We start from the raw sequence: 27,492 nt of genomic DNA, 5'->3' as shown, positions 1-27,492 counted from the left end.
GCATTAAGAGGTTAGTGTTAGGACTGGTCGGCCTGGTGTCAGGATAATGTGACTGGGTGGGACATAATGCTACGTGTCTGCGGCATGATGCCCAAGTACTAGACATCACTATAAACGGCCACACTGCAGACATCGTAGCGATATGACTGAAAAATTGTTAAAAGCTACGTTAAAAATCACACACACACACACACACACACACACACATACACACACAAGATGTGCAGCATTAACATTTCAATCACCGCTGTACATTTCAGCAGCTAAAATCTAAACACTCGACATTTGACATCCAAGTTTCAATCGACGCTATGTAAGTCATCAGATGAAATCTAAATACTCGACATATGAAATAAAACTTCAACCATCGCTGTACAACTCAAACATATAAAATCTAAAATCTCGACCGTGACAAGTGAATTTTAAGGAAAAGCAGTTGAACATGTGAAATTTGGTTTCTCGATATACGACACTGAAATTTCAACTGCAACGTTCTTATTGGACCAGCTTAGGTGAAAGTCTTACAAAAATTAGCATTTGATGTTTAAGTTTTAACCAACGCTGTGTATGTAATTCAACAATTGAAATCTTAATACTCGACGTACCAAATGAAACTTTCAACACAAACAGCTAGATTCGACACGTGAACTTGGAATTCTTGACATAGGACATCGAAATTTCAACCACCGCTGCTCAATTCAACATATATAATCTAAAATCTCGACCTAGACGATAGAACTTTAAGGATATGCAATTTGATTCAACACGTGAAATTGGAATTATCGACATATGACATTAAAATTTCAACTGCAACGGTCTCACTGGACCATCTATTGTCCGCTACGGCGCCTCATAGTACCTTCCCGTCAATCGGGTTTTTTTCCCGGGATCTTTCTCCACCAAATATACTGGCCACCATGTATAGCCTATGATAAAAAATGGTGTTAAACCCCCAAAACCAAACGGAACGTTTTCCTGAGCATTGAAGATGAATTAAGTTGTCCAAATTATTCCCGACTGATTGCCTCCCTTGTATGTCTAATGGTGTATGCGTCTCATGGCCTAAGCGAATACATGACGGTCACTCCCGCAAAAGTATCAAAGCAAACATTGATGTGTCACCCGAGTCACATGTATCATTTTCTTGACTGTGGAACTGTCAAAGCTTATGGATCTTTTTTTAACCACAACATTTTGCGAGTTGTTGAGCAGATTTATACAAAGATCGACAGCAGACATACAGTATTTCCAAGACTTTCATAAAAAGTGTTTGAATGAAATTAAAAAAGAAGCAATTGTCTTGAACCCCGATGTCCGGTTTCGTTTTCATCACTGGCATGACTTAAACGGGACTCCACCACAAAACAGCTGATACTACAATGGATAACTACAGCATACATTGGTAAGTTAAGTAAGACCGTTTGCATCTCAGAAATTATAAGCAGTTTTTCATGCTCAGACGTAAATAGATATATATAATTTAGGCGACACAGGAGACACTCAGATTGTAATAACAGGGCCTATCTCTTTGCCGTTAATATTAAATCTATAAAATGTGCTGGTAGAACATTTGCATGATAGTGCTCTCTCTCTCTCTCTCTCTCACACATTGTCAGTAGGTACTAACGGGGGTGGACGAACGGGTGGTTCCTCCCTGGTGCCAGAGATCTTTGGGGGCGCTAAAACCATGGGCGCCAGAGGCCTTGGTGGAGAAAAACCCCTTTTTGAGCTACCATAGTTGCCTCGGGCGCCATTTACCCAAAGTACGCCACTGCACATAGACGATTACAGCTATACATGTTGACGGTCTTACATTCAGAAATGCTACATACATACAAAAATACATACGTACATACATACATACATACATACATACTTAGTCAGCTGTGCTTGTACATGCTTACAATATTAGCAGAGGTTTGCCCCAGCGATTTTGTTTGTTCAATACGTAATACATTATTGCTGTTGTTCTAACCAATACCATACTCCAACCTCTATGCACCTGATTTGGATTACGAATACGTGATCTGTTCTCGGAGAAGAGGACTGATAAGTATAATATGGGTTGTTTAGAAAAGTACAAAGAAAAGTCGCGAGTGTAATTATATAAAACCTAGTTGTTGTTGTGTTTTCTGTACATTAAATAACTCCAAAATAAAGGTTTTTTCTTCATTCACGCTTGTAACTGATCACAACTGAAGGTTCTGTCCGAATTGGAAACTATTAGAATTTTCTAATGCAGTGTTTCGCCTACTTTGCCAGTACATGTTCGAAGACTTAGCGTAGCTATTTTAACAAGAAATGTAGGTCATTGCATCCATGATTTACTTTTTATAGGTGCTACCGTAAGTGACAAACGTAATTCCTCACACCAGATTTCACGACCAGACATGGAACAATGTCTGGGAAACTGTGCTTTATTTAATTTACAAACGAAAATCAGTCGACCATGAAAAGTACTTATTCAAGTTTCCTCTGACTTGTCCCATCCTTTTTTTAGATATATAGATATTTCGGTTGTGATTTTGATGCGGTCGTGGGAATTGGTTGGTCATAGTCGCCAGTCAAGGGCAGAAAACTGCTGCGCACTTTTATCACTCATGGCTACCGGTATTGAGATTTACTCGTTGTTTTATTTTATTTTGTATTCATGGGTACCCCTAAATAGAGGATCTCGAATGGGTAATGATTTAATTTTGCATTTATGAAACGAGATGAATAACATTCAGCCCTGACGTATGTAAAGTGTAACTGCCATCTGATAAACGAAATTACGTCTAGAAAACAATCTCCAATAGATAACAAATTTACCTCGGATTACTCCCTTGACCCGTTCTGACCCGGACCCTGTTTATCTTGCTATCTTGTATGGTGTAATAGAGAGGGTCCGGTGTCAGAACGGGTCATAGGAGTAATCACAGGTAATTATGACACTTGAGGTTATTGAATATTTTTCAACATTAAGTGGGTGTAGCGGGTAGTTTGCGACGATGGGGTTGGAGGTCAGAGCACATTCCTTATCGAAAATATGCCGAAACCACTCGGTTATGGTAGTCGTTTGAGACTAACAAAATTTAGCGACATTGTACTGAATCCCACAAGCCTAGTATTGATAGGCGTAATATCCTTCTTGGATTCATAACACTTAAAAAATACGTTGTCTCGTTAAGATGCAAGCGCACTAGTCCGGTCTAATTAAAATCGAGATCTACTTGTCAATACGACGCGGCGGGAAAGGTCAGACTAGAAAACTACACGTTTGTCCTGGTATGTAACTTGTACAAATTGTATATTCTGTCTGTGACGATTTTAGATGTGAACAAACTACCTAACCAAATTTCTTGGCTATACACAAAAGTGGCTGTGATCACTCTGATCTTTGCTGATAGTAATACACCCCCACCGCAGTGACAGAATATCATTGCGCGATAACTCTAAAGAGCTGGGCAGCTCTCACTTGGAATTTTGCCAGCGAGACTATACGATACAGTATCCAAATGAACAAATAATGGTATTCGTTCACGATGTTATTTTTATCACAATGATTACATTTTATTTCCTCAAACGGTGTGTTGCCCCAACGATCAGTTTCAATTTGGAGTCTATAATTGGAATTCGTAAACTTTATCAGTGGTAAAATAGTGATTCATAGGTAACAGTAATAAACAGTTTTCCATATGCAGATCTTCTTTTAAACAATGGCAACATATTCCCATGGATAATAAGCTTACGAACAATTTTCATATCTGTATATAAAGGTCTTTTAAAGTTTCTGTTATCATGCTTTTTCTTCCTTTCGGATTATTAATCATTATATAGGTATAACAGAGGCCAGGTCTTCCAACATATATCAGATTGTTGTTTATGCCATTCATCCATTTATAAGTATTAGATTTAGCACAGGCCTCGTACAAAAGTATTTGATAAAGGAATTTAGTCTATTTGTCATTGAAATCCTATCATCCGTGATCTGATAATCATATCAATAGCTGTCCTTCCTAGGTCGGAATAAAGCATGTAGATAGGAGTACCTTTCCTCAGTTTTATGATGTTTCTTAAAAATTCTATATGCAAATTTTCAAAAGTTGTATTTTCAAATACGAAATTTCACTCCCGTGTAATAAAATTGGTATAATAGTGTGATAGAAAAGAAGCGATTACAGGACTATAGGAAGACTGAAGTAACTGAGTTTTCGGTAAAGTATATGCAGGTGTTTCCAGCATGGTCAGCGTTGTATTTAATCGACTTAAAAAAACCTGCGAATTTTAGAGAAAAAAAATAGCACGTAAGTAATTAAATTGAGCACATATGTCTATTAGATTATCGCCAATTATTGCTATATATTTATCATCTTTTCGTGTGCCACCCTCCCCCCCCCCCCCCGAATATTTGTCATTCGGAAATTGATATACAATTTCCAGAGCTTTGAGTATTTGAAAAACACACTTAAATTATGTTTGAAAGATTTTTCGTACGTGCCAAAAAAAGAAGAAAAAAAAAAAGAAAAAAGAAAAAGTGTTATCTGCGTAAAGCAGTATAAAAATTTGAAGGAAAAAAATACATAGAGTGATCAGAAAAATATAATTGCACACTAGTGCACTCATTTTGTAACATATATTTTTCAAAATCAATTAGATACATGATAAATAAAATTGGCGAAATAGTATCACTTTGCCTCACACTCTTGCTACATTGAAAGAAAAGCGGATTGCTCTCCCTCATAAATGACACAAGATTTGAGTTTATGATACATAATGTATATTTTTCTGAATATTTTCTCATTGAAGTTGTCGTCTAATAATTTAATAAAGTGTCTTATCCTCCAAACATTGTCGAAAGCGCTACTAAAATAGAGGAAAGCACACGATAGTTTCATCTTGCAAGGTTTTAAAAGTTCAGTAAGAACGTGATCTTTTGATGAAATAAAAACGCTTTGCATGCATATGTTTACTCAGTTTAGCTGCTAAGTGAAATAATATTTTTTTTTCATTCCCAAATTCAGTTTTGTGCAGTCAAACCTGTACAGTGTCGGATGAATGTGCGCGTGTATTAAAATTATATATCTAACCTGAGAAGGCATAGGAGCTGATATGATGAATTATTTTGAAACAAAATATTATTCTTATAGCTCACGCATTTTGGTGTTTTGTACGAGTAGGTTGATTACTCGTACCCATTAAATACGCAGTTAGAGGAAACGGAAGACGGACATGATATCATTTGTAAGATGGTTTTTGGTTACACTGTCCTCTTGATATCGTGCGTACTGCGCAAACCAGTCTCCCATTCTAATAAACCTTTCTCTTCAGTCATATAACATATACAGTCCAATACTGTCTCACACACTGACGTGATTCCATTATGGATGTTGAGTACAACAATCTTCTATTAGAGCTTACTTTTCTTGCATGAAGCGGAGAAAGACAGCGCAATAATGAAATATTTTGCGTCACAAAGTAAATATAAATAAATTGAATACCTGTATCTTATATCATAAATCTAATATAGTCTCCTTTAGTTAATTTTTACAGTAGTGACAACACTTTGAAAAACAAAGTATTGTTATATATATATATATATATATATATATATATATATATATATATATATATATATATATATATATATATATATATATATATATATATATATATTGTCTTTGGCCTTTTGTCCATGCTTGTAAATTGTAACGATCATTTGTTCACAACCTATTGTATATCTTATTTTTGGCTAGGATTCTAGACCATACTTTAAGATAGTGCTCATTTGTAAAGAATATAGTTTATTTCAGTTTGAGTTCATGACATTTGTTTACCTGAGATTTGGCAGGCTGTTTGCTAAACTTTAAGTAAACAGACCCGACCTTGTTAGAATTTGTTAGAAATTTACATTGGAAATTATCTAAGTCCAGAGCATTTTGTTGTGTTATAAGTCAGGTGACAATCTGCATATAAGGAAGAACAATTGAACCTTTGCTCATTCTTATTTTAATATCAGTCTTTGTTGAATCACTTTAGTTGTGTTTCGATGTAATTAGAAAAGAATTATTTGCTAAAATTATTGATTGGAATTACAAAGTACTCGTTGACATTTTGGATTTTGGGATTATGGTGAATTCATTCAAAGACATTATAGATTAAATCAGTGTGATACTTCAAGACTATTGGTATATCAAAATAATTCAAGATTATTAGTACATCAGCACATTCTAGATGGAATTATATACGGAACACCCTATACTTTGGACATGTGATAGAATTGTTAGGATTATTTGTGATTCAATTCATAGTTCTGTACTTCTTATAGTTCTACTTTGTATCATAAGGAAATAAATTAATTGTTGAATTTCACGAAACATGTTGGTTTACATTGCCTGTTACTTAGTTTAAGACCAATGAGACGTAACAGTTTATTAAAGTCAGGAATTTCCAGCCTGACTTGCACAATAGAGACAAAGTACAATATTTTTGCCCCATGTATGCAAGGTTTACACAATTAATTCTGAAAGAAGGAAGTTATCTTCAAGTGTATCTATTTATGCGTACGTGTTTCGTGACTAAAAAGGGGTGTACCTATTAGCAATTCCATGCATTCATACATGCAATTAAAGGTCCTAACCATCTTAACATTCCTTATTTCGTGTTTCATTTTACAATATATTATTTATAGCAAGCCTTCTTTTCAGGTTTAAGAAAACGAGGATTTGAAGGAAATGAAATACAATAAGAACGTTTATCAGCATACATATATGCATTTATAAACATGCGATGCACATGAAATTGACCTATTTGGACCTATTGATATTCATTTGTTATACTTTGGATATTTCTATGGGAACTATCAAGACACAGTGACCACGCTTGCAAACACCGCGATCGTTTTTTGATGAAGAAGTTTTTTTTTTTTTAAATATATAAATATAGTTGTTGTAGTTAGTCTTATATCCTACCTCTGCTAGAGGCACAAGGCATACAATCTGTGGAAAAGCTTGATTTTCTTTTTCAGTTTAAGACAGCGATCGTCGATTCTGCTGTCAATAACACCAACTGTGTTAGAATTGTTAGATAATATTTGTTTATATCTCGTATCTTTTACTACTTTTGCATTCTGCATTTATAAGTTACTGCATTTGTATGGGAAAATGTGAACTAGTTTTCGGATGGAATACTGCACGAACTTGTGAGTGCAGTATATCCTTCTGACAAAACGAGTTCATATTTTCCCATACAAATGCAGTAACCTTTTTATTATATGCTCATTTTTTTATTCTACCTAAGGTTTAATTATATAAACAAAATACACTTCAAGAAACAACGTAAATAAATGAATGCCGTATTTCCAAACTAAATACACAAGCGCAGATTTGACATTACAGAATGACATCATTATTAATGCGCACATAGCTCCGCCCAGATAAATTTGAACTTAGTCGCGCGCTCGACATAACTTTCGAAAGAAAATGGCGTGTCTAGTTAAAATTGAAATTTGCAGTCATATTGTGAATGAATGCGCATTGCAACGACTTTTCCATTTGATCTGGAGTGCTTATATTTTGGTATTTTGTTTCGATTCGACGAAAGTTTGTGATTTTGGACTGGATTCATCTGTGCAAATTATACATGAAATACATCGGATTGAAGTGGCGCGGGAGAAGCGTGTTTACGTCTGCAAATGTGTTTCTGTTTCTGTCATTGAATGTTTGAAATCATAACGTGGGAAAAATATGAAGTCTTTCAATTGCAATTTTCAAAAAGACGCTATGGAATTTAATGTGTATTTCATTTTGAGTGCAGTAAGGAGGATGCAATTGCACTTATCATCGAAATTACAGCACACTTTCAAAATGTGCAACCCAGATTGAAAACCTATGACATGGCTCATGTAATTCGGATTTGCAGAATTAAGAAAAAACATTTTGAGGAAATTCAGGATGTAAAACTGTAAGTATATTTTATTTTGCCATTCTTATCACCAGATAAAGAAGATAGTATATGCCTTGTCACTTGTATGTCATTTGTAAGGACATAATCGTCCGTCTTTTATATAATGTAGCTAGCCTAAATCTATAACATTGTATCAACGCGGAATGTGCCAGAACAGCTGGGTTTTTTATGCAGTCCACGAAACATGTTTTAGTTCATTCAGAAACAAATTTAAATAACCACAACGTAAAGAGCCTTTTACGCGAGTGTATATGATTTGTTTACAAATCAAAAGTGCTGGTGTCTGCGTCATTGTTTGTTTATAATAGAAAGTAGTTCCTTTATTCACGTGAATGCTATATGTGTATTGTCGCGCGCGTTCAGTATCGGGGAATATTGAACGATTCTGACAATGTAAAGTTAACGGGGAAAAATGAGCATATAATAAACTACGATATTGTGCTTGACGGGTCAGTATAATAATGACTGACATGTTTTGCCGGTCGAGGCGAATCAAACTGTATGTTTTGTTCTGAAATAGTTTTTAATAGAATTAGCAATTTTATGAATAGCAAGTGTATTGGGGATTTAGTTTGTATATATAACTATGCGGCATGACAATGTCATGGTTACAAAGAATGTTTTGAGTGCACTCTTGCCAAAATAGTGCAGGTCGACATATGAAATCCAAGGACTCAGAAAACAAAGACAAAATCATTTGGTATAAGTTCACTTTTTCACTCTAAATACATATATAGTATAGACTATTCTTTGTGCACGTTTCATTAACATTGACCTAACTATATGAGTCGTTTTGTTTTTAAAATAAATATCACTTTATATAAATATTATATTTTAAAAATGAATATCACTTGAAAATGACGATTATAGTAGCCTTAGAAAAATAATTTAGCCACGTGACAAACGTGATCAATCGGTCTATCGATATCGATATATCGAGAAAAGGTCAATCATTTTACATTGAAAAGATCCGATAAGGTACTTTTTCGAGTAAATATATGAAGTATTTTCCAGATGTTTATAAAAATGATCGATGTAACGTAATTGCGTAGATGTATTCTTCATCATTATACCTTCTCTAGTTCAGATGACTGACACAAGCTTAGGGAGAATGTTCCATAACACGTCGGAAACTAAACAAATGCAGTACGTAATGTTTTGAAGATAAACCAACCAGCTTTAACAAGACTGGTGCCCTTGATCATGCTCTTCTCTAGACTGTACTCTTTGTTTTCTTCGGATTCTTTTTTAACAATTCCCGATACGAATGAAGATAAATGAATATTCGTCTAACACAAGAACACCAAGTCAGAAGATCATTCTGACTCCTTCTGTTGTGAAATATTCCACTTTCATAAATATGTCTTTGAATAAGAAACGCGCAATAAGCATATAAGCAACATAAGCGACATATAATTTAGCATATGTATAATTTTCATTTTTTTTCTTCTTCTGACAGCTATAGGGAATCTAACTGATAAGTACCAGTCCAATGGTTCTATTACGACATGGAGCAATCACAAAAGAGTCAATGAATACTTCAGCCCACAATCCGCTTCCTGCCTATACACTGGCTTTAACAGGCACCAGTTGCTGCATGTCCATATTTGGTGCCATTTTCATCTCTGTGACATATTGTTGTCTGCCAGAGATTCGAAATTTTCCCCGAAAACTTCTACTTTATTTGACTTTCGCGGACATACTGACTGCATTTGGGAATCTTATGGGTACCATTCGCTACGCTCTTGTAAAGGAAGGAGAGAAACTTGGGAACAATTCCGGAACCATATATGGATATGTCAGAAAAAGTGAATTTTGTGTTATTCAAAGCTTTATTACGACATTTTCCAGTATGGCTTCTTTCTTCTGGACTGTTGTAATCGCGGTGTACATTTTCACAGCAGTTGTGCATCCATCACAGGTATTCAAGGGTATCAAGGCTGAGTGTTTCTACCACTTGCTTAGCTGGGGAATTCCAGGTAAGTCATAAGAGAGTTAACATAATATACTATGAAGGTTAAAGGGAAGTTAGTTAATAGTACAGCCCTGCGTATTTCATTTTGCGTCGTCCTTCATGTGTCCATCTACAGTTTCTTGCTGCCTTTCTGGCGGCCATATTTCTGATCGATTTTTAAATACGGGTGGATTTCGTCACGATTTTATAAGAGTTTGACAATGAAGAAAATCCAAGCATACTTATAAGATAAGTTGTAAAGGGGTGGGTGGGGTTCAAATGGTTTTATTTACGGAAAATGGCGGAAAAAGTTATAACCTCAAACGAGAAGTTAACATCGTGGGCCTTTATAGCCTCAGTGGGATTTGAACATTGTGGGCCTGTATTCCGGCAAGCGGAATTTGATAGGGTGACGTCACGGTACAGGACACTGGGCGAAAATGGCAACAATGCTGCAAGGGGCTGAACTCAATCAGGTTGCTGTTGAGTAACAATGTTGCCAATGACTGACCTTAATCGGGCAGTTACTAAGTAACATTGTTACAAGTGTCTGACCTCAATATGCGCTACTATAGTAGGTATATATGTAGGTGAAATGAATTGATAGGGACAAAGGGAGTGTTATAGGGACAAACATATCGTAGACATATACATATATATACATATGCATATAACATTGTGGGCCTGTCTAGCCTCGAGGGAAATTTAAGATTTTGGGCCTGTCTAGACTCATGGGGAATGTAACATGGTGGGCCTTTCTAGCCTCAAATGGGAATTTAACATATGAATGGTATTGGCGGGACAATGGGAATTTATTATGGGTGATGTGATATGCTTTTATAGGGACAAAAGTTTTTATAGGGAGAGAATGGAGTTTATGGTGACAAACAAAAACATGAACAAACACACATAGAAACAAACAAAACAATGACATGCACATACATATACACACATATACACATAACATAGTGGGCCTGTCTAGCTTCAAGGTGAATTTAACATGATGGGCCTATCAAGCCTCAAGGAGAATTTAACAAGGGAAAGGCACTTGAGACTCAAACGGGAATTTAACATGGGAATAGTATTTGGGGGACAATGGGAATTTATTATGGGTTATGTGATGGGGTTTAACAGGGGCAGAAGTGTTTATAGGGAGAGAAAGTGTTATGGGGACTAACAAAAACATACATTTATTAAACAAAAATACAAATTTGTTTTGGGGGGACAATAATAATAAGAGAAAAATTATATTATTTCTAGGCAAGTGAGAAATGGTAAAACGCTAGTATCTATTTTTAACCATTATTGATGGTAAAATTCTTTGGAAAACCCACTATCTATTTATAGCCTCAGCTTGTGGAAAATTACAATGGAAAAACTGGTATATATTTATAACCTCAAGTTGTTGAAAAATGCTATGGAAAAACCTAGTATCTATTTATAGCTACAATTGTAGAAATTCCTATGGAAAAAACAAGTATATATTTATAGACTCAAACCGAACCAGTGTTACAAGTGGCTGACAAAAATCAGGTGGACACTTAGGAACAGTGTTGCATGTGTTGAACTCAATTGGGCGGTCACTAGGTAACAGTGTTGCAAGAGGCTGACCTCAATACGCGCTATACTAGGCAGGTAGGTGAAATTAATTTTATAGGGAAAACACCCTGTGCTAACTTAAAATGAAATGAAGATAAAATCTCACAACATAGACTATACACCCCTTTAAACAAACTATCTTAAACGTCTTTTGTTTTAGCTTAGAATGTAAACCAAGAAGATGAAATCGCACAAAGATAATATTAAATATACCTATATTATCCAATAACTCATAGACATAATTCATAATTCAAACACACTTGTTTAGTGTCTAAACTCCGACACCAACTATCAGAAGATAGAGGTATTGTGTAGAAGATGAAATCTCACAATAAAGACGACCCATTACACGACAATAAATACTTTTCGTCACACCACTGTACTATCCAGCATATCATATTTGCTATCCAAACGCCCTGTGTTAGCCTAAAATGTAAGAGAAGTGGATGAAATCTCAAAAATATACTATTCCTTACACCACAGAAATACTGTCCATTGCATCACTATATCATCCAACTTCCCTATTCCATTCAATATCCTTTACACACACTATCGTACGTGGCCTGTTTTAGCTTAGAGTGTGAGAGAAGAAAATTAAATCCCCAAAAAGTTCTCTCACATACCTCATATGCTATCCAACATTCCATTATGCACTCTATCCAAAATGCTAAGAAAAGATCACCTATGTCATCTCACACCCTTTATACATACAACACCTTGCGTTATCTTAGAGTAAAAGAAAAGGAGAAGAAAGCAAACAAAACATACTCACACACCTTATATACCATCCAACATCACATAAAGTACTATCCATTACGCCATCTACACCACTATCACCTACCGCATCATCCATAAAGATCCTGTGTTACCTTAGAGTGTAAGAGAAGGAGATGAAACCTCACAAGATTTACCATCCATTATATCACACAAATACTTTCTATCACACAAGCTATACCATCCAGCATATCATACTCACTATACAATATTCCTTTCATTCACTTAGAATGTAAGAGACGGATATGAAATGTCACAAAAGATACTATTCCTTACACCACAAAAATACCTCCCAACACACTACCTATACCATACAAACTCTAACAAGGGTCCTGTATTAGCTTAGCTGCAAGAGAACCAGATGCAATCTCACAAAATATCTATCCCTTACACCACAAAAAATACTATCCATCACACTAACTATACCATCCAGCATATAATACTCACTATCTAAAATACAATGTCGTCGTTTAGAATGTAAGAGAAGGAGATAAAGTGTCACGAAATATATTATCCCTACACCACAAAAATACTCTCCATCACATCATCTATGCCATTCAACACCCCTTAAACACACTATCCAAAAAAACTCCTGTGTTGGTTTAGAGTGTAAGAGAAGCAGATGAAATCTCGCGAAATATACTATCCTTTATACCCCCAAAATGCTATCCCTCACATCAACTATATCATCCATCATCCCATGCATTAGTTAAAAAAAACGTTATGTGTTAGTTCAGGGCGTAAGAGAAGAAACTGTAAGCAAACCAAATAGACGATCCCTTACACCACAAAAAATACTCTCTATCACGCCATTATACCATCCATCATTCCATTGCCAGCCAACACTTCTTACACAAGGTATTAAAATCTCCTCTACCCATCATTCTGTGGTGTCAGTGTCTGCGTGTGTGAGTATTTGTCTAAAGTTTAAAAAATCAAGACACAACAATGTTGGATGAACAGACTGACAAAATGTTTCACACTTGCAAGCCTAAGGCATGTACGTGACGGAAGACATCCCTTCTATTTCAGTTCTAACTAGAACATACCATAAAGGGACAGAGAGAGGTAAAAGAGTACATATTCATATGGTGTCGATAAAAATAAAATACAACATTCTTATTGTAAAAGTCAAGACCAAGGAACACGTTTGCTTTCTCTTATATTCTCTTACAATGGAATTTTACATTACATCAAGGCCAGCATATTGACTCAAGCTGTCCATTTTTCCATTTCCATCTCTTCATTGGTACAAGTTCTTTCTCCTCCTCACTTTCGTTTTGTTCTGAACCCCTCTGCTCTTTGTCCTCTTGTTTCTTCTCTTTCTTCTTAGGGCACTCTGACGCCCAGTGCCTTTTCTCCTGATAACGACAACAGGTATTTTGAATTTTGTCTCTCTTTCTTGGACGAAATGGGCATGTTGGAGATCACTATCCTTTCTTCTGACATGTATAACAGACTTCATCAGCACTTATAAACTTCCTTATGACTCTCGTCAAATCATGGACCAAAAGGTACGTTTTGACGATACCTTCGTCTGTGAATTACGTGTTCGTATGACTCGTAGCAATTTTTTTCTCCAGCAGGTTGATCTGTGTTGACTCTTCCATTTTCTTGATGGCTTGAGAGCTGAATGAATACTCTAAGACACTTGTCCCTAAATACAGGGATCTGCTGCTTGAGAAACGAAATTTTAGAACTCAATATGAAACGGTTTTGGTGAGTAAGGAGAAGAAAGGATCAGTGACCTGACATATCGTCTCAGACACAAGTTAACGTCTAGGCTCAAATTCATGCCAGTGATTCAGAAAGACGACACAAGTGAGCCTGAATCGACGCATTCCACTTTTACTCCAAAACCAAGAGAGTTCTGATTCAGGCCGAAAACATATCGTTCGTCCCTAAAATTATTGTCACATTAGAAACGCAAAAACTCACTTCCAGAAAATTGAGAACGAAGGCTTACATCTACACCGTGAGATGTAAATAGTTCAAGTTGTGTGTAAAACTTAGCCAAATTACAGTTTGTAATCAAGATAAAACGATGACAACTTTCCAAGGAGAAAGCAGATACCAAGCGACATTAGCAATCCGGGCACGCAATACTTATCAAAATATCCTGGTAGAAGTGTGTCCATCCTTGTCAGCGATGCTGTTACATCTACAGACTTTTTATGCTTTGGGGGAGTTTCCACCCGACACTACACACACTAGGTGACGTAAAAAAAAAACTGCATGACCGAATATGACGATTGGGTCCGTCAGTCTGGGGCCATAAGGTTTATAAATTACTTGAACCACCATTTCTGTCCTTCCGTCTTCCTATGTTTAAGGCTAGAATTTCGACACTTTGGGAGAGTTTCTGCCTAATTCTAGGCGGCCCAGATGGCGTAAGTCCCTCCGCATGTCTGAGCATGTCCTTTTGACCTGTATGTTCTGGGGTATGGGGTTTATGTATGACTTGAATTAGCTGTGCCATGTAACTGCAAGTTTTGATGCTGACCGTACCATCTATTCATGATGGAAACGGCAATATCTGCCTGCATCTCAATCCATCCAAATGAATGTGAGATCTGTCTCGAACGACATATGCATATTTGCACGTTCCCGTCCATCCTTCCTTACGGGACATACTGCTGTTTGCATACCGAAGATCTTTTAAATCAGTTTCATGCTCTCCACGGGCTTGAATATAAGTCCTCTGGCATTTATTAAGCTACTCCACTCCACTGTATCCTATTCCCGTTTCATTCAACTCCATCTATTTCCAATGCGGTGTATTTGGACGACATCCTCCAGAAACATGCTTAGCTCCATTCTAGTCAAAGGAGAGAATGCATTAATTTCCTTTTTACGATTTCTTATCAAATGGGAGGTATCATCCTTGTCTATCCCTCCAGTTCTTACATCTGGGTATGTATTTTCTCACCACATAAACCCGTATTTCTTTCCCACTTTCCGCTGGTTTGAATCATTGTCCTTGCAGAATCCAGTTCCAAAACAAAATGGATCACAGCCAGGGAGTTTCTGCATCTCCTCTGGTTGTTCTTGGAACAGCGGATCTTAACGCGCTAGGTTTTCTCAGCATGCTCTCTTTGCTACTGACCTTGCTGTATCAAGGACGTCGCAGTTCCATGCCGCTGGATTACAGGATCAGCGTAACGAGTTAAATATTATAATTTCTGGGACAGTCATGCAACTAAGGTTGGCTCATGACACGAATACCTATTGACCATCAACATCCGGATGTGACCGAGTGTACAAACGCAAACACCTGTGTTTGAGCAACCCATCTGTTACCAAACATTGACACTGTCAACGAACAGTGGGGTCTGGAGGACAGAGGTCTCCAAAATCAAACTTTTGGTGATGAAAGCTATCTCTTAGGCTTTCTTTTTTGTAGTGAACATCTTCATAAAGCGATTAAGCACATCATGTCTGACAACTCGACGATGTCATATACCTCCTCAAACAGGAAGGCACCAAATCACCGCAACTCTAAAACGACAAGTAGGGTCCCGAGAACACACCTCCCCACATCAATCGTGTTCAGATGAAATATATCATCATGGCATTTTTAGTTTTGAAATTACCCTCTTTACAACCAGATGGAGCTCATCATATCAGACATCAGGGCGATGGTGATATACGTCCTCAGACAGGTTGGTAAAATATCTCCCCAACCCTACATTCTGGTCTGGTCATTCCGTCTTTGGTGAGCACACTACAGCATTGACATCCAGGTCAGACATATTTCCAGCATACTCATGGACTTTGCCGTTTATTTATTAAGGAGGGAATAGTTTGTTAATACAGAGTGGCCCCACCGTATTTGCCAGCTATGTGAGAGTCTGATGACTGATCTTTTTACAACCAGGTGGAATTATAAACTGATCTCTCTCATTTCCACAGTACCAGATCACGAGGTTTATTCCGACGGCTTATTTTGACTTAGTCGGAAGGGTCTGTTCGCCTTTGTCTACCCTTAAAGATCTTAGTTTAACGATCTTAGTTTCAAAGAATATACAGAAATTGAGTGGCAAGATATGCAAATTGATTCTTATTGCACCTCTCCGCCAAGAGAAATTCTTGATCAACGATCTTCTTGATCTAACGATAGATCTACCCAGGTAGATCTCGGCCAGGCCGAACCTTCTCAAAGTACCACGGACACAGGTGTTTCACCATTGGCAGTAACGTCTTCTTCTTCACATTTGGCTGTTGCCAGCACTGTTGAGCCAGAGTACCTTCAGTTCAATCAGAAGTCTCGGGGGTCCTAATGACGCAACCGTTTTTCGTCGCCAGGAATGGTTAACGTCAGTGGGCACTCAAAATATCATCATACGACCTCTGTCTTATAACGAATACCTGACGGACACAGATAAGAGGTCATATTTTGTTGAAATTTCGATTTTCCAGTCGAGCTACAGCTTTCACATTTATGAAAGTGAGAAACCTCATTCGGAACATATCGTTAACTACAAACATCCATAACACGAAATAAAACACTTTATCTAATAGGTTACTAAAAATAAGTGGACTGTTGGAGCTTCTTGCTAACAGTAGATCTGGACATTAATAAGAATGTTGTTTGACTATGATTACGTGTGAGGTCCATGCATCTGAAAGGCTTGATCCGATTATAGATATGTGCATGCTAATGAAATGATCTATCATCTGATTGGCTGAACGTGTTAGCTGTCGTGACCTAGATACTGTATTTCTCATCCAGTTTTAATAAAACCTGGTAAGCAGGTTTATATCACCAAGGTCTGGAACATATTCGATTAGGATGAAGAGACTATGCATATTCATTACACCTTTGTATTTAGAAACATGTTTTGTCAGACTAAATGTAAATTATGAAAAATCTACATGGTATTAAATCTGGAGTATATCTTACATATGACACTGTTCGTCTAATTATATATAAGCCTCATTGATGCAATGGTCAACAGTTAGTTAATGTAAGACACGTGAGCATTACCAGGTTACTTGGGCCTCTTTTTGCATACAACTGTATTTTCTGCTCGAAAAAACAATAACGATAAAAGCCATTGTCCAGAAAGGAAGTATCTTCCTTGAATTTTATTTGTTAAACACTTAGCAGTATAAAAATGACTAATTTCCCCATTTCTTGCCAAATAAATTTAAGCAAGTAGTTGAAGTAATTCCTATGTTGGAATGACCTCTGTGTATTTTTCTCTATCCGGTGTATTAGTGAGACTGTTACTGGTTCAACCAATGTACACTATTTGTTATAAAAGGGAATAACCTGTGGGTGTCCGCATTGCTTATATAAAGTATTTTGATTCTTTAAGTTCACATCCATGACCTCACACATTAGTATTATAAACAACAAATATAACAATTATTTGTTTTAGAGAAAATCAATAAATAGAACACTATTTTTACAATACATTACTCCCTGAAAATATACGCATTTATATTTTCAAAATACAGTAATGAGTTACATAGTCGATACAAAGAGCAATCATTTAACTTTGCATTTAGTATGTTTTTCAAACGTAGTTACAAGAGTTATTCAATTTTGACAGTTTTACCATACAATAAATAACATCAGGGCCCAACATCTCCAACGCTTTAAAAAGGTCTGGCAAGAAACATCCAATGACATATATGCATTATTCGGATAGGAAGGTATGTCATCTTCAGACAGTATTTTATTTGCTAATGCCACATACACACTATCGTAGGAAGCCACATGCGACAATCCGCTACGCTCCTTTATCACTTGCTATTGCATGTGCTGAGTTTTCCTTGTTTCCCATTAACATCCATAAACATGCTTATCCAGTTACAGCCATTGCGAGTAAATGTTTCTTGCCTTGTGACCCGACATAACCTTTCACACACTGTTTGAATGAACAAATCAAAACTTCTCTTCCAAACACTGTAACGTATTGATGGACAAAATGGACACTTTCATTGATATGTAGGGGATTGTTAGACTGCGCTTTTGATGACTTATTTTGTTTATCGGTGCTAATGCAAAACGAGGAAATCTCAGCACTGGTATATGCTGGTGGTAAAAGCGCGTGGTGGATTGTCGCCAGTCGCTTTCGACAGCACATATTGACAAGAGATGATGCATGTTTCGCTAGCATTGTACTGTACTGGTTATGTTTGTATTATTCGCCGCTTCAGTTACCAATTGGCACTACATTTATAAAGTATGAAGTTTATTAAACGGCGATGAGGCACCGCATCATGAATACAGATATACTGTGCACTATACGGATAGACAACATATGTATAACATCGTGTCTTTGTTTAGGTATAAATTTCTCGGGTTCAGTACTGTGAAGCTTCATTGTTATTGAGAATTGCGCTGTTACAAGTGGTTGATAGTGACGTTGCGATTCATTAGTGTTACGCACCGAAGTTTCACCTATATCCTTTTTCGGGCTGGGTTAATACAAGATCAAGAAAAGCTTGTAATTTATATAAATGATCATACAAATGTGTCCGAAATTAATCAAAATAAATGCCACCAAAAAAGGGCCACAGCCAATAATTAATTCTCAGAAGACGCATTCTGATTTTTAAAGGTGCGATAACTATCACAGCGGTTGCCCTGAATGTGCTTGGTGAGGACCATTCTTTAGGCACAGGATCATGGTGTTGGATACGCAGTGACCTGGAACCACGCGTATGGACATCAATATGGATGGTTCTGTCGGGAAAAGGCTGGGAGATACTATGTTACGTCACCACTATGTCATTGTATTGTCTACTAAAGCTACAGATCTGGGTAAGTAAATGTGAATTCCAAACTTTGTGTGATTTAAGGAATCAAGATTTCATCTGGATTGCTGACAAAAGTATATCAAATACTTGGCAAGAATGATATACAGTTTGTTGATTACCAAACTGGTATACGCTTCCATATTTTGTGACTACTTACCCGATCACATTAACGCCAGGTACATAAACCATATTACCTCCAGAATCCACCCCTCCCAGGTCGAAAATTCGCCTGTGGCCTGGGGAGATGGTGATCGATCGGTAGACAAGGATACATTAGGGTAAAATGAGAGAGAGAGAGGGAGAGAGAGAGAGAGGACACATTGGGGTAAAACGGACTAGCTGACTGACCAACCAACAGTGTGTATGTGTGTGTTTGTTTTCTCTCTGTGTGTGTGTGTGTGTGTGCGCGAGAGAGAGAGAGAGAGAGAGAGAGTTGTTGTTGTTGTAGAGTTTAACGCCATTTTTCAGCACACAATAGGCTATACATGGTGGCCAGTATTAATGGTGGAGGAAGAAACCGGGAAATCCCCAGAAAGAACCACCGACCCTCGAGAAGCTACTGGCAAGCTTTCTCACATACCCACATTGGCTGAATCCGAGACTCGAACCTACGCAGACAGAGGTGAGATGGCAGTGATCCGTAACGGAGAGCGCTTTAGACCACTCGGTCACTCGGGGCCCCGAGAGAGAGAGAGAGAGAGAGAAAGAGAGACTGATCATAACATCAAGAACGTTCGTGCACCTATGTATAAATTCATTTTGGTTCGGTACAAAAGAACAATATAAATAGTTGTAATTGCCTGTCTTTCCGGTATATATTTTCGAACCGAAGTGTGATATTCACGAGTAACCTTACAAACTACCGCAGGAAAGGTTTTCTGTGTAAACCATATTGGTATACATCTTCATCTGCCATGGGTGAACGGTATTTTTTGATAATTAGATAAACCAAAAGTCTCTCTCTCTCTCTCTCTCTCTCTCTCTCTCTCTCTCTCTCTCTATATATATATATATATATGTGTGTGTGTGTGTGTGTGTGTGTGTGTGTGTGTGTGTGTGTAACAAAGAATCTGTTGTTGATGTAATTTTGTAATTGCAGAAAAGAAGGACGGTTTACTTCAGCAGTTTGAACAGTGAGTTACGTGAAGAGGACAAGAACTTTATGTGGGTCTGGTTTGTGCTGTACCTCTTAAGAATCTGGGGAACAGTTCGCTTTTTTTTGTCCTTCTCCGCCATCATTAACAGCAGTGAACCTATTAGCCACGCACATAATGTGTTGCTGAACATGCAGGGGGTGGGGGACAGTGGTCAAGCCTTCTGGAACTTTGTCATTTTCTGTTTATGTGACAAGACAGTCCGCGACAGGATCACTGGACGATGGAGAATTAGATCAGAGTCAACACCACTACTTTCCCCTGTTGGTAATACCCATGCTTAAATTGCTGTGACGTTCTAGACGAAGCAAGAAGTAATTTATAATTCGGAATGGTTCAGACTTAACAACAGTGAGTTCACTGGATTATTCAATGCCGTTAAACGTGTTTTGATACCTGTGCAGAAGCATGCATGAAACTGGTTACAGAAGTAAACACAAAATTAGTGACACCTTTGGAGGCAACGAATACATCATCAATTCTTATTAGTCTCTCTCTCTCTCTCTCTCTCTCTCTCTCTCTCTCTCTCTCTCCACACCCACTTTATTTGAATGCCGTATATATAGCTTTAGTATCAACTTGTCTTTCTTTTGTTATGGTTTTGCAAGATTTTTTTCCAGCGTTTAATGTAAAACTGTAGACTGGCTCTGTTTAGGCTACTCAGTAATGATGTATGAAGTTTAATGTACCAGTCTTGCATGAACCTTCAAACTGCTTCAGTTGAAATAATTTATCTACTGAAACGAGATATTTTGGTTGGAACAGCTGTCTCTGGCATGGAAACAAGGCCGCATATAGGTTGGTTCATTCCTACGTACGTTCCCACTTTCTTTCCGCCTTTATCTTCCTTGCTGTTGTGTTTCGTCTTTAAGATAGATAGACGTAGCACACAATGAATGTACTAATGCAGGTCAGGACAAATTTGTCCTTGTCCTTCCTGTAAACGGCGAGACACAATGATATCGCTTTTCCTTTATCAACTACTGCGGTATTGATGATGTCATCGACAATTATATTTATCTTTAATCTTTAGATAATGTACTATAATTTTAATATTGCCCATATTTTATAAATACATTGCTATATGCAACTGAAACTGAAATATCATGACCGTGTGTCTAAAATTTGTACCTTAATATACCATGGTGTTCAATCTCGCCTACAGACGCTTAAGGCTGGTAGAATAATTATCGACAATGTTAGCTTGGTGTACAAAAGTGTTCGAAAGTCTTATAATTGTGACCTTATATATCCTATTCATTTAAAACTTTAGACTAGTATTACCTTGTCTGTAGGTACAATTTATGCAGGTTGGATATACTGGCAGTTCTTTTCTTGCATGCGGTACCAAAATTCCAATACGATTAGTTTTTTTTTTTTTTGTTGTGCCCAAGTATCTCAGAGTTATGTATGTAATACATCACTTGCTTTATTGAATTGAAACTATGGCATCATATTTAAATATAGGTCTAAAGTATGTACCTATATAAACATGGGATTCCTGTAGTTCACGCTTAAGCTGAAGTCATTAACATCATTAGTATAAGTGTTCAATCTCGCCTACAGACGCTTAAGGCTGGTGGAATAATTATCGACAATGTTAGCTTGGTGTAGTTATACTGCCTACATCAATACTAGTGATGGGAGAACTAATAAAAATGGTGAGGAAAGGTCTCAGATACGTATTAAACTGATGTTTGATATCGAGAGTGCATATCCAAGATGGTTTTACATTAGTATGTGAGGAAGTGTGTGTGTGTGTGTATTTACGGAGTGTTCAGAACGGTCATTTGCACGTCAATTATTTTCAATACTTAAATTACGTTACATAAATTAGATAACTATACATATGTTCTCAGAATGGATAACTTTTGCTAACTAGCTTCGTCTCGATTGTGTTGATTTATAGATTACAAGACAGAGTTACTTTCATGTTAATTGCTCGAAAAAACTGCATGAGAACATACCACATAGAACATCATGTCTTATATTTTTAGGAAATGTGGTGTGCACAAGAATTTCTATTCACGCTGTAAGGATTTTACATCGGTTACATTTTTATTTAGTTTTATGTACGTTTTACAGAATTGTAAAAGAGTTTACGTTTTTTATTTTGTCTTGTTCTATTTCACGTGTTCATTTATTTGGAAGGGTTTTCTTGATTTTTGCGAAATTTACTGTCACACTTTTTTGTCACTGATACTGATGTGCTGAGCTGCTGCAGAACCACTGGATACGTATGACTTGTAAGGTAATGAAATATTTAAACATTTCCTATTGAAAATTTAATCCATGAAAAATCCTCAGGAATTTCAGTAATGTTAATAAATACAGATATAGCTAATGTCAGATTAATACTTAAACGGTCTGGTAAAAAATGAATGCAAACTCTTCTTTTCGGAATTATTTTATGTATTCAAAATTAGAAATGACCAATCACTTAAATTTCACGCTCGTGCAATTAAAACAAATGTGCATGTAAATACATTTCTTAAATCCCACAGGAAGAAATTTAATAAAAAAAAACAACAGCCTCTCAACATTTGATAATTTTTTTATTTTGAATTCAATATGCGCAGAAGTCTATATCAAGGGTTAAATGTACGAAAAGTAACTATTTACAAATTAGTAAGGTTCACAAATAAAGTTCGCCTTTTGTTTTGTTCACTGCTTATCACATTGAAACAAAATATATATTTCTTTGTCTAAATATATTTAAATAAGATATAGATAAATCCAAAGATTGCACTGCCCACCTTCAGAATCCCATTAACAATAATTTTATATTACCTTCAGCAGCAGGGAGGGTGAACCTTACAAGGTTTAGAAGGGTTCATTTGCGAAAATAAAGCTTCCTACGAAACAATAAAAATACAAGGTCAATAACGTTAAACCGAAGCCTCTAACCGACCGAAATTTTCTCTAATTGGGCTAGCTCATTTTGCTATTTTGATTTTGACGTTTGTGTTTTCAAATTTATGTGTGTTCGTTTACCCACCCAGACACTCAGTTTGTGTCTTCACCCTCCCTGATTCCCTGCTGCTGCTGTGTGTGGCTTAATTTAATCATTATTATATCGATAATATAATCTCACATAGCTAAACTAGCTCGACAGTGACTATAGGCAAGTGAGAAATATCTCCCCGTCCGTGATTCTGTCAAGCAGCAACTACAAGAGCGTCAGGAGTCTAGGGTGGACTTTGCAGAGGGTGCAAAACAGTTATTTGGACCTGTTACAAAGCCTACCAACGGTCTTCTTCCAACGTTAGAGCAAAGCGCGGCAGCGACTGGACAAATAGCAGAAAGAACTAAAAAAAAAAAAAAAAGATTCTAAGAGAACTTCGAGGTGAAATAGCTGCTGCTCAACCAATGCATGCGAGAAATACTTGAAGGTATTGACCAAGTTCGTGTTGAAATAGGTGATATGAAGGACCGTATACCAGAAACAGAACCAGAACAAGTAAGAGTCTGAACTAAAGTGAATGAAAAATATACCGAAAAAGGTATTGCCGCCATAAAAAATTGACAGCTTGGAAATATTATCTGCGTATGCCGCGCACAGTTTTGATCAAAGAGGAAGAGTTTTGAAACCCGAACACGTTAATGATACTATAAGTCGTGATAACTGGTACAAATTGATATTTCGGAGTTGATCAGGCCCGAAATAGTGATACAAGAGATATTACATTTATTAATGGAATATATAAACATTTTACACTGTTACAACAACGCCAACTACAATTACAACAACAACCACAACAACGACAACTACAATTACAACTACAACAATTAAACTAATTAGAATTACAATGGCACCAACAAATAAAACAACGACAACAAAACAAATAACAACAACCACATCAACCAGACCAAATAATAATTGAAGAAGATGCCAGCTCTACCCTCGGTGCCACTGGAAGTAGTATTGGTACAGGTACCATGGAAAGTGGCCTTATTACCTCATGCCCCAATAACGTCCTTGCAGACGTGGACAGACTAGAAATCCTCATTGATGGAAAACGATCAGGTAATAATTGACCATACATCATTCATGAAAGCCGCTGCTATTTGTCAACGATTATTTACGGGCGGTATCATGGCCATTAATTTTTATCGGTCTCATCGGTGAAATCGTTGATGATTATCACAGTGATTGAGGGTATACAATTAGATACAATGAGTAAAATAAGATGATCATATATAATGCTCAACGTGGACCTGTAATGTCAGGGTGATAAATTTGTGATTACCTATGTATAAAGTTACCGACGGAGATGGACTCTGCGATGTTGTTCAGGGTCTATTAAGAAGGATAGCACAAAAAGCAATACCGTATTCACAGCAACTGAGAATGAAGGCTTTTGACGTTGTTCGTGATAATGGTATTGGTGCTGTTGATGATGTTGCTAGTAAAGCAATCTCCGCAATCAAAGACAGACTATCACGATTATTACGACGAAAAACAGCCAGTAAAATGACCCAGTACCGAAGTTATGCTTGCAAATGTTAGTGCACTAATAAATCAAGCTGCAAATAAACGATTGAAGGAATAAGCCGGTGAAGAATCTCGAAATATAACTGCACATTTGGTAGCGGGTTGTGGGTTATGTTGTCGCAATCGTTAAGCGATCGTGATGGTACATCATTTTACACAGTAGCAAATATACATAATGTGAAAACGTGTATCTGATCAAGCATTTGACATGGACGCACCAGTACTCAAAGATGAGTCTGTGCGTGATTATCAATATTATACTTATGAAGCACGAGGACCAAGCCAACGTTGTCGAACTGAACTACATGTTCTGGATACAAGCAGATATTTCTTGCCAGCCAAAGCATTCACTGACGTTCAGGGTAGAGTTGTAAAAACAGACGGTAATCCTTATGGTGATGAGCAAGGTGGGTTTCTTAATAACGGAATTATGGCTGTAACAAGATAACCGGTTGGGTTTCCAGATTCACAACATAACACTTTTGACGATGATATAAATACAATGTTTAATAATGAATGACTTCAATGAACACTTAATTATGAATATGTGCGTGTATATATAATCCAGATATTGGATTAATTAACATAAGAACGCACAGACTCAATAATTAAAAATGCAAATAAATTACTTTACAAAATGCAAGGTCAAGGGATGAATGGTTCACAGTGATTTCACAATGAAAATATAGATGTGGTTTACTCAGTTAGCAAATAATGTAGAATTTTACTCATGTAGTAAAATGAATTCACTCAGATAGTGAAATTATGCAAACAAAAATGGAACAGATATACAACTTATCTTTACAGTCCCGAAAGATACAATGGGTTTTACGAACCCCAAACTTTGCCCACGGCTAAAAGATTATATGTAAGGAGATACACTCCGTCATCAGCACACTTTATTTCAGCTCGACGGTTGGTACAGTTAAGCTTCACAGCTGCTACGGTTAATTTCTGTGGTTGGCTTTACAGCTTGCACCACGTTGACCTCAATCACTCCGATAACTTTGAACGCTCGGGTCACTCTGCTCACTCTAGAAACTCTAACCACTCTAGACACCCTACACACTCCAGACACTCTGGACAGCTCTACACAGCTCTACACACTCCGGACAGCTGAAAATATATCCAATACCGCATACTATACATGACACGGGCATATAAGGTAAAACGTAATGACGTTATGCATGGTAAGTTATACAGATTACATTATCGGCACAATAATTACAAAACAAAATAGGCTCAGAAGTAGACCTAACCTTGCTCGTAAGAAGCCTACTGTACTAACCAGTTCTGTAAAATGTAGCTTTATATTACTAATATAAATCCCTTGCTAAGTCGCGAACAAGAATATAAATATGTACATTATACTGCGCATACCAAAGCTACATATCAAACGTACAAAAATAAACGTGGTAGTACAATAGTTATAACTTATGTACAAGAAATTAATAAACGTACATACCTCTACAGCTGAAGATGTGCATGTTCTTAAAGTAGACCGCTGACTGACAAGACAATCCGTAATGTAAATAGTTTTACCTACGGTGAGGTATTTATACGCAGATATAGTCTGTGCACTGAAGGCATTCGGTTCTTCCCATTGAGAGCACTTCGCACGTGCGGCATAGGATGAACCGAACTCACTATTTCGAAATACAACACAATATACATAAATCACCCTCGGGTATCGTTGTACACACTAAATGCATTAAATAAATAAAAGAATTTATGCAATTCCGTGACAATAGCATTATTCAACAGTGCACGATATATTATTGATGGTTGGGAAACTGAGATTTGTCATAATGATGTTGATGTTACTACGACAATCTTGGGGCTTACCGGATACAGCGATGATTATTCAAGGTCTGCTGGTCAGTCACTAATGTTTACAAAAGATAACACTGATCGCGCTGATTGCTGACCTTATACATTTCGGAGACCAAAAAATGTTACTGCTGCTGCTGACGACACCGATATTTGAAGGTGTAGTTTGCAAACGCGAACTTTAATCTGGGATTCGCAGCACGTAAAAATCAAATTGATGCTCAGGGAAGATTTAGTTGTGCAATTCCACTGTCACATATCTTTGGTGTCTGCAGAAATGTTCGAAAAATTATCTTTGGGGCAAAACCATACAATTGTTCTCGTTCGAAAATGTACGAACGACAATGCTATCTGGCACGCTGAAGAAGTTGATCCAGCTGCAACCGTAGCACTTCATGGAAATGTGACACTGACAAAACTTTCGTTGTGGATGCCAATAATGTCACCATCACTCGCTGAAGAACAACGGCAGCTCTATTTTATGGACAGCGACGGAAAATCAACGCTATCATAGCTGACAATGACTACATACTCCATCACGAATACAAATGTTGGCACATTTGCATGTTAGATCGCATCACAACATGGAGTTTCAGCACCACGACATATATTTATAGCTTTTCAAGATATCTGACGACGAGATTCTCAGATACAAACTCATCTGGTATTTGACCCACTTGGGGTTGGTGAAGTTTCTTTAGGGATAAACTGACATCAAGAACCGTCTGAAGAAGTGTTGCTGGATTTTGAGAACAAAATCCTGTAGCACGTGTTTATCATCGTTTGATGACATTTTTGGGGCGTGATCAGATTTATTTCAGCCTGATTTTTCGACTTTGTAACCGATCTACTACTTCTCGCTGGAACATTTAGATTTGTTTAGACAATCAGTCGTTGACATACATTTTCGAGCTCGAGTAAGTGCGCTGCCAGCCGGTGTTATTGATTATCGAGCAATCGCTGGTATGATC

At 37.1% G+C, this 27,492-nt stretch overlaps 1 protein-coding gene across 2 annotated transcripts; it reads left to right on the top strand.

Annotated features, from left to right (window-relative positions):
- The first annotated feature begins 936 nt into the window (after positions 1 to 936).
- On the top strand, positions 937 to 22,736 carry LOC149781753 (G protein-coupled receptor 157-like). Of its 2 annotated transcripts, none has more exons than XM_089935876.1 (4): positions 937 to 1,402; positions 9,404 to 9,923; positions 18,844 to 19,046; positions 20,142 to 22,736. In XM_089935876.1, exons 2-4 carry the CDS (start codon positions 9,437 to 9,439, stop codon positions 20,478 to 20,480), a joined length of 1,029 nt encoding a protein of 342 aa, XP_089792002.1. In that variant the 5' UTR covers positions 937 to 1,402; positions 9,404 to 9,436; the 3' UTR covers positions 20,481 to 22,736. The 2 variants fall into 2 exon arrangements, with proteins under 2 accessions (XP_089792002.1, XP_089792003.1); XM_089935877.1 differs by lacking the exon at positions 937 to 1,402 and adding an exon at positions 6,709 to 7,941.
- The last annotated feature ends 4,756 nt before the right edge of the window (positions 22,737 to 27,492 follow it).

Source organism: Sinohyriopsis cumingii, chromosome 15 (genome assembly GCF_028554795.1).
Source record: "Sinohyriopsis cumingii isolate HCF-2022 chromosome 15, ASM2855479v2, whole genome shotgun sequence".
Taxonomy (NCBI): Eukaryota; Metazoa; Mollusca; class Bivalvia; order Unionida; family Unionidae; genus Sinohyriopsis; species Sinohyriopsis cumingii.
Note: the sequence above shows the minus strand (reverse complement) of the source record. Positions and strands in the feature narration are given on the sequence as shown.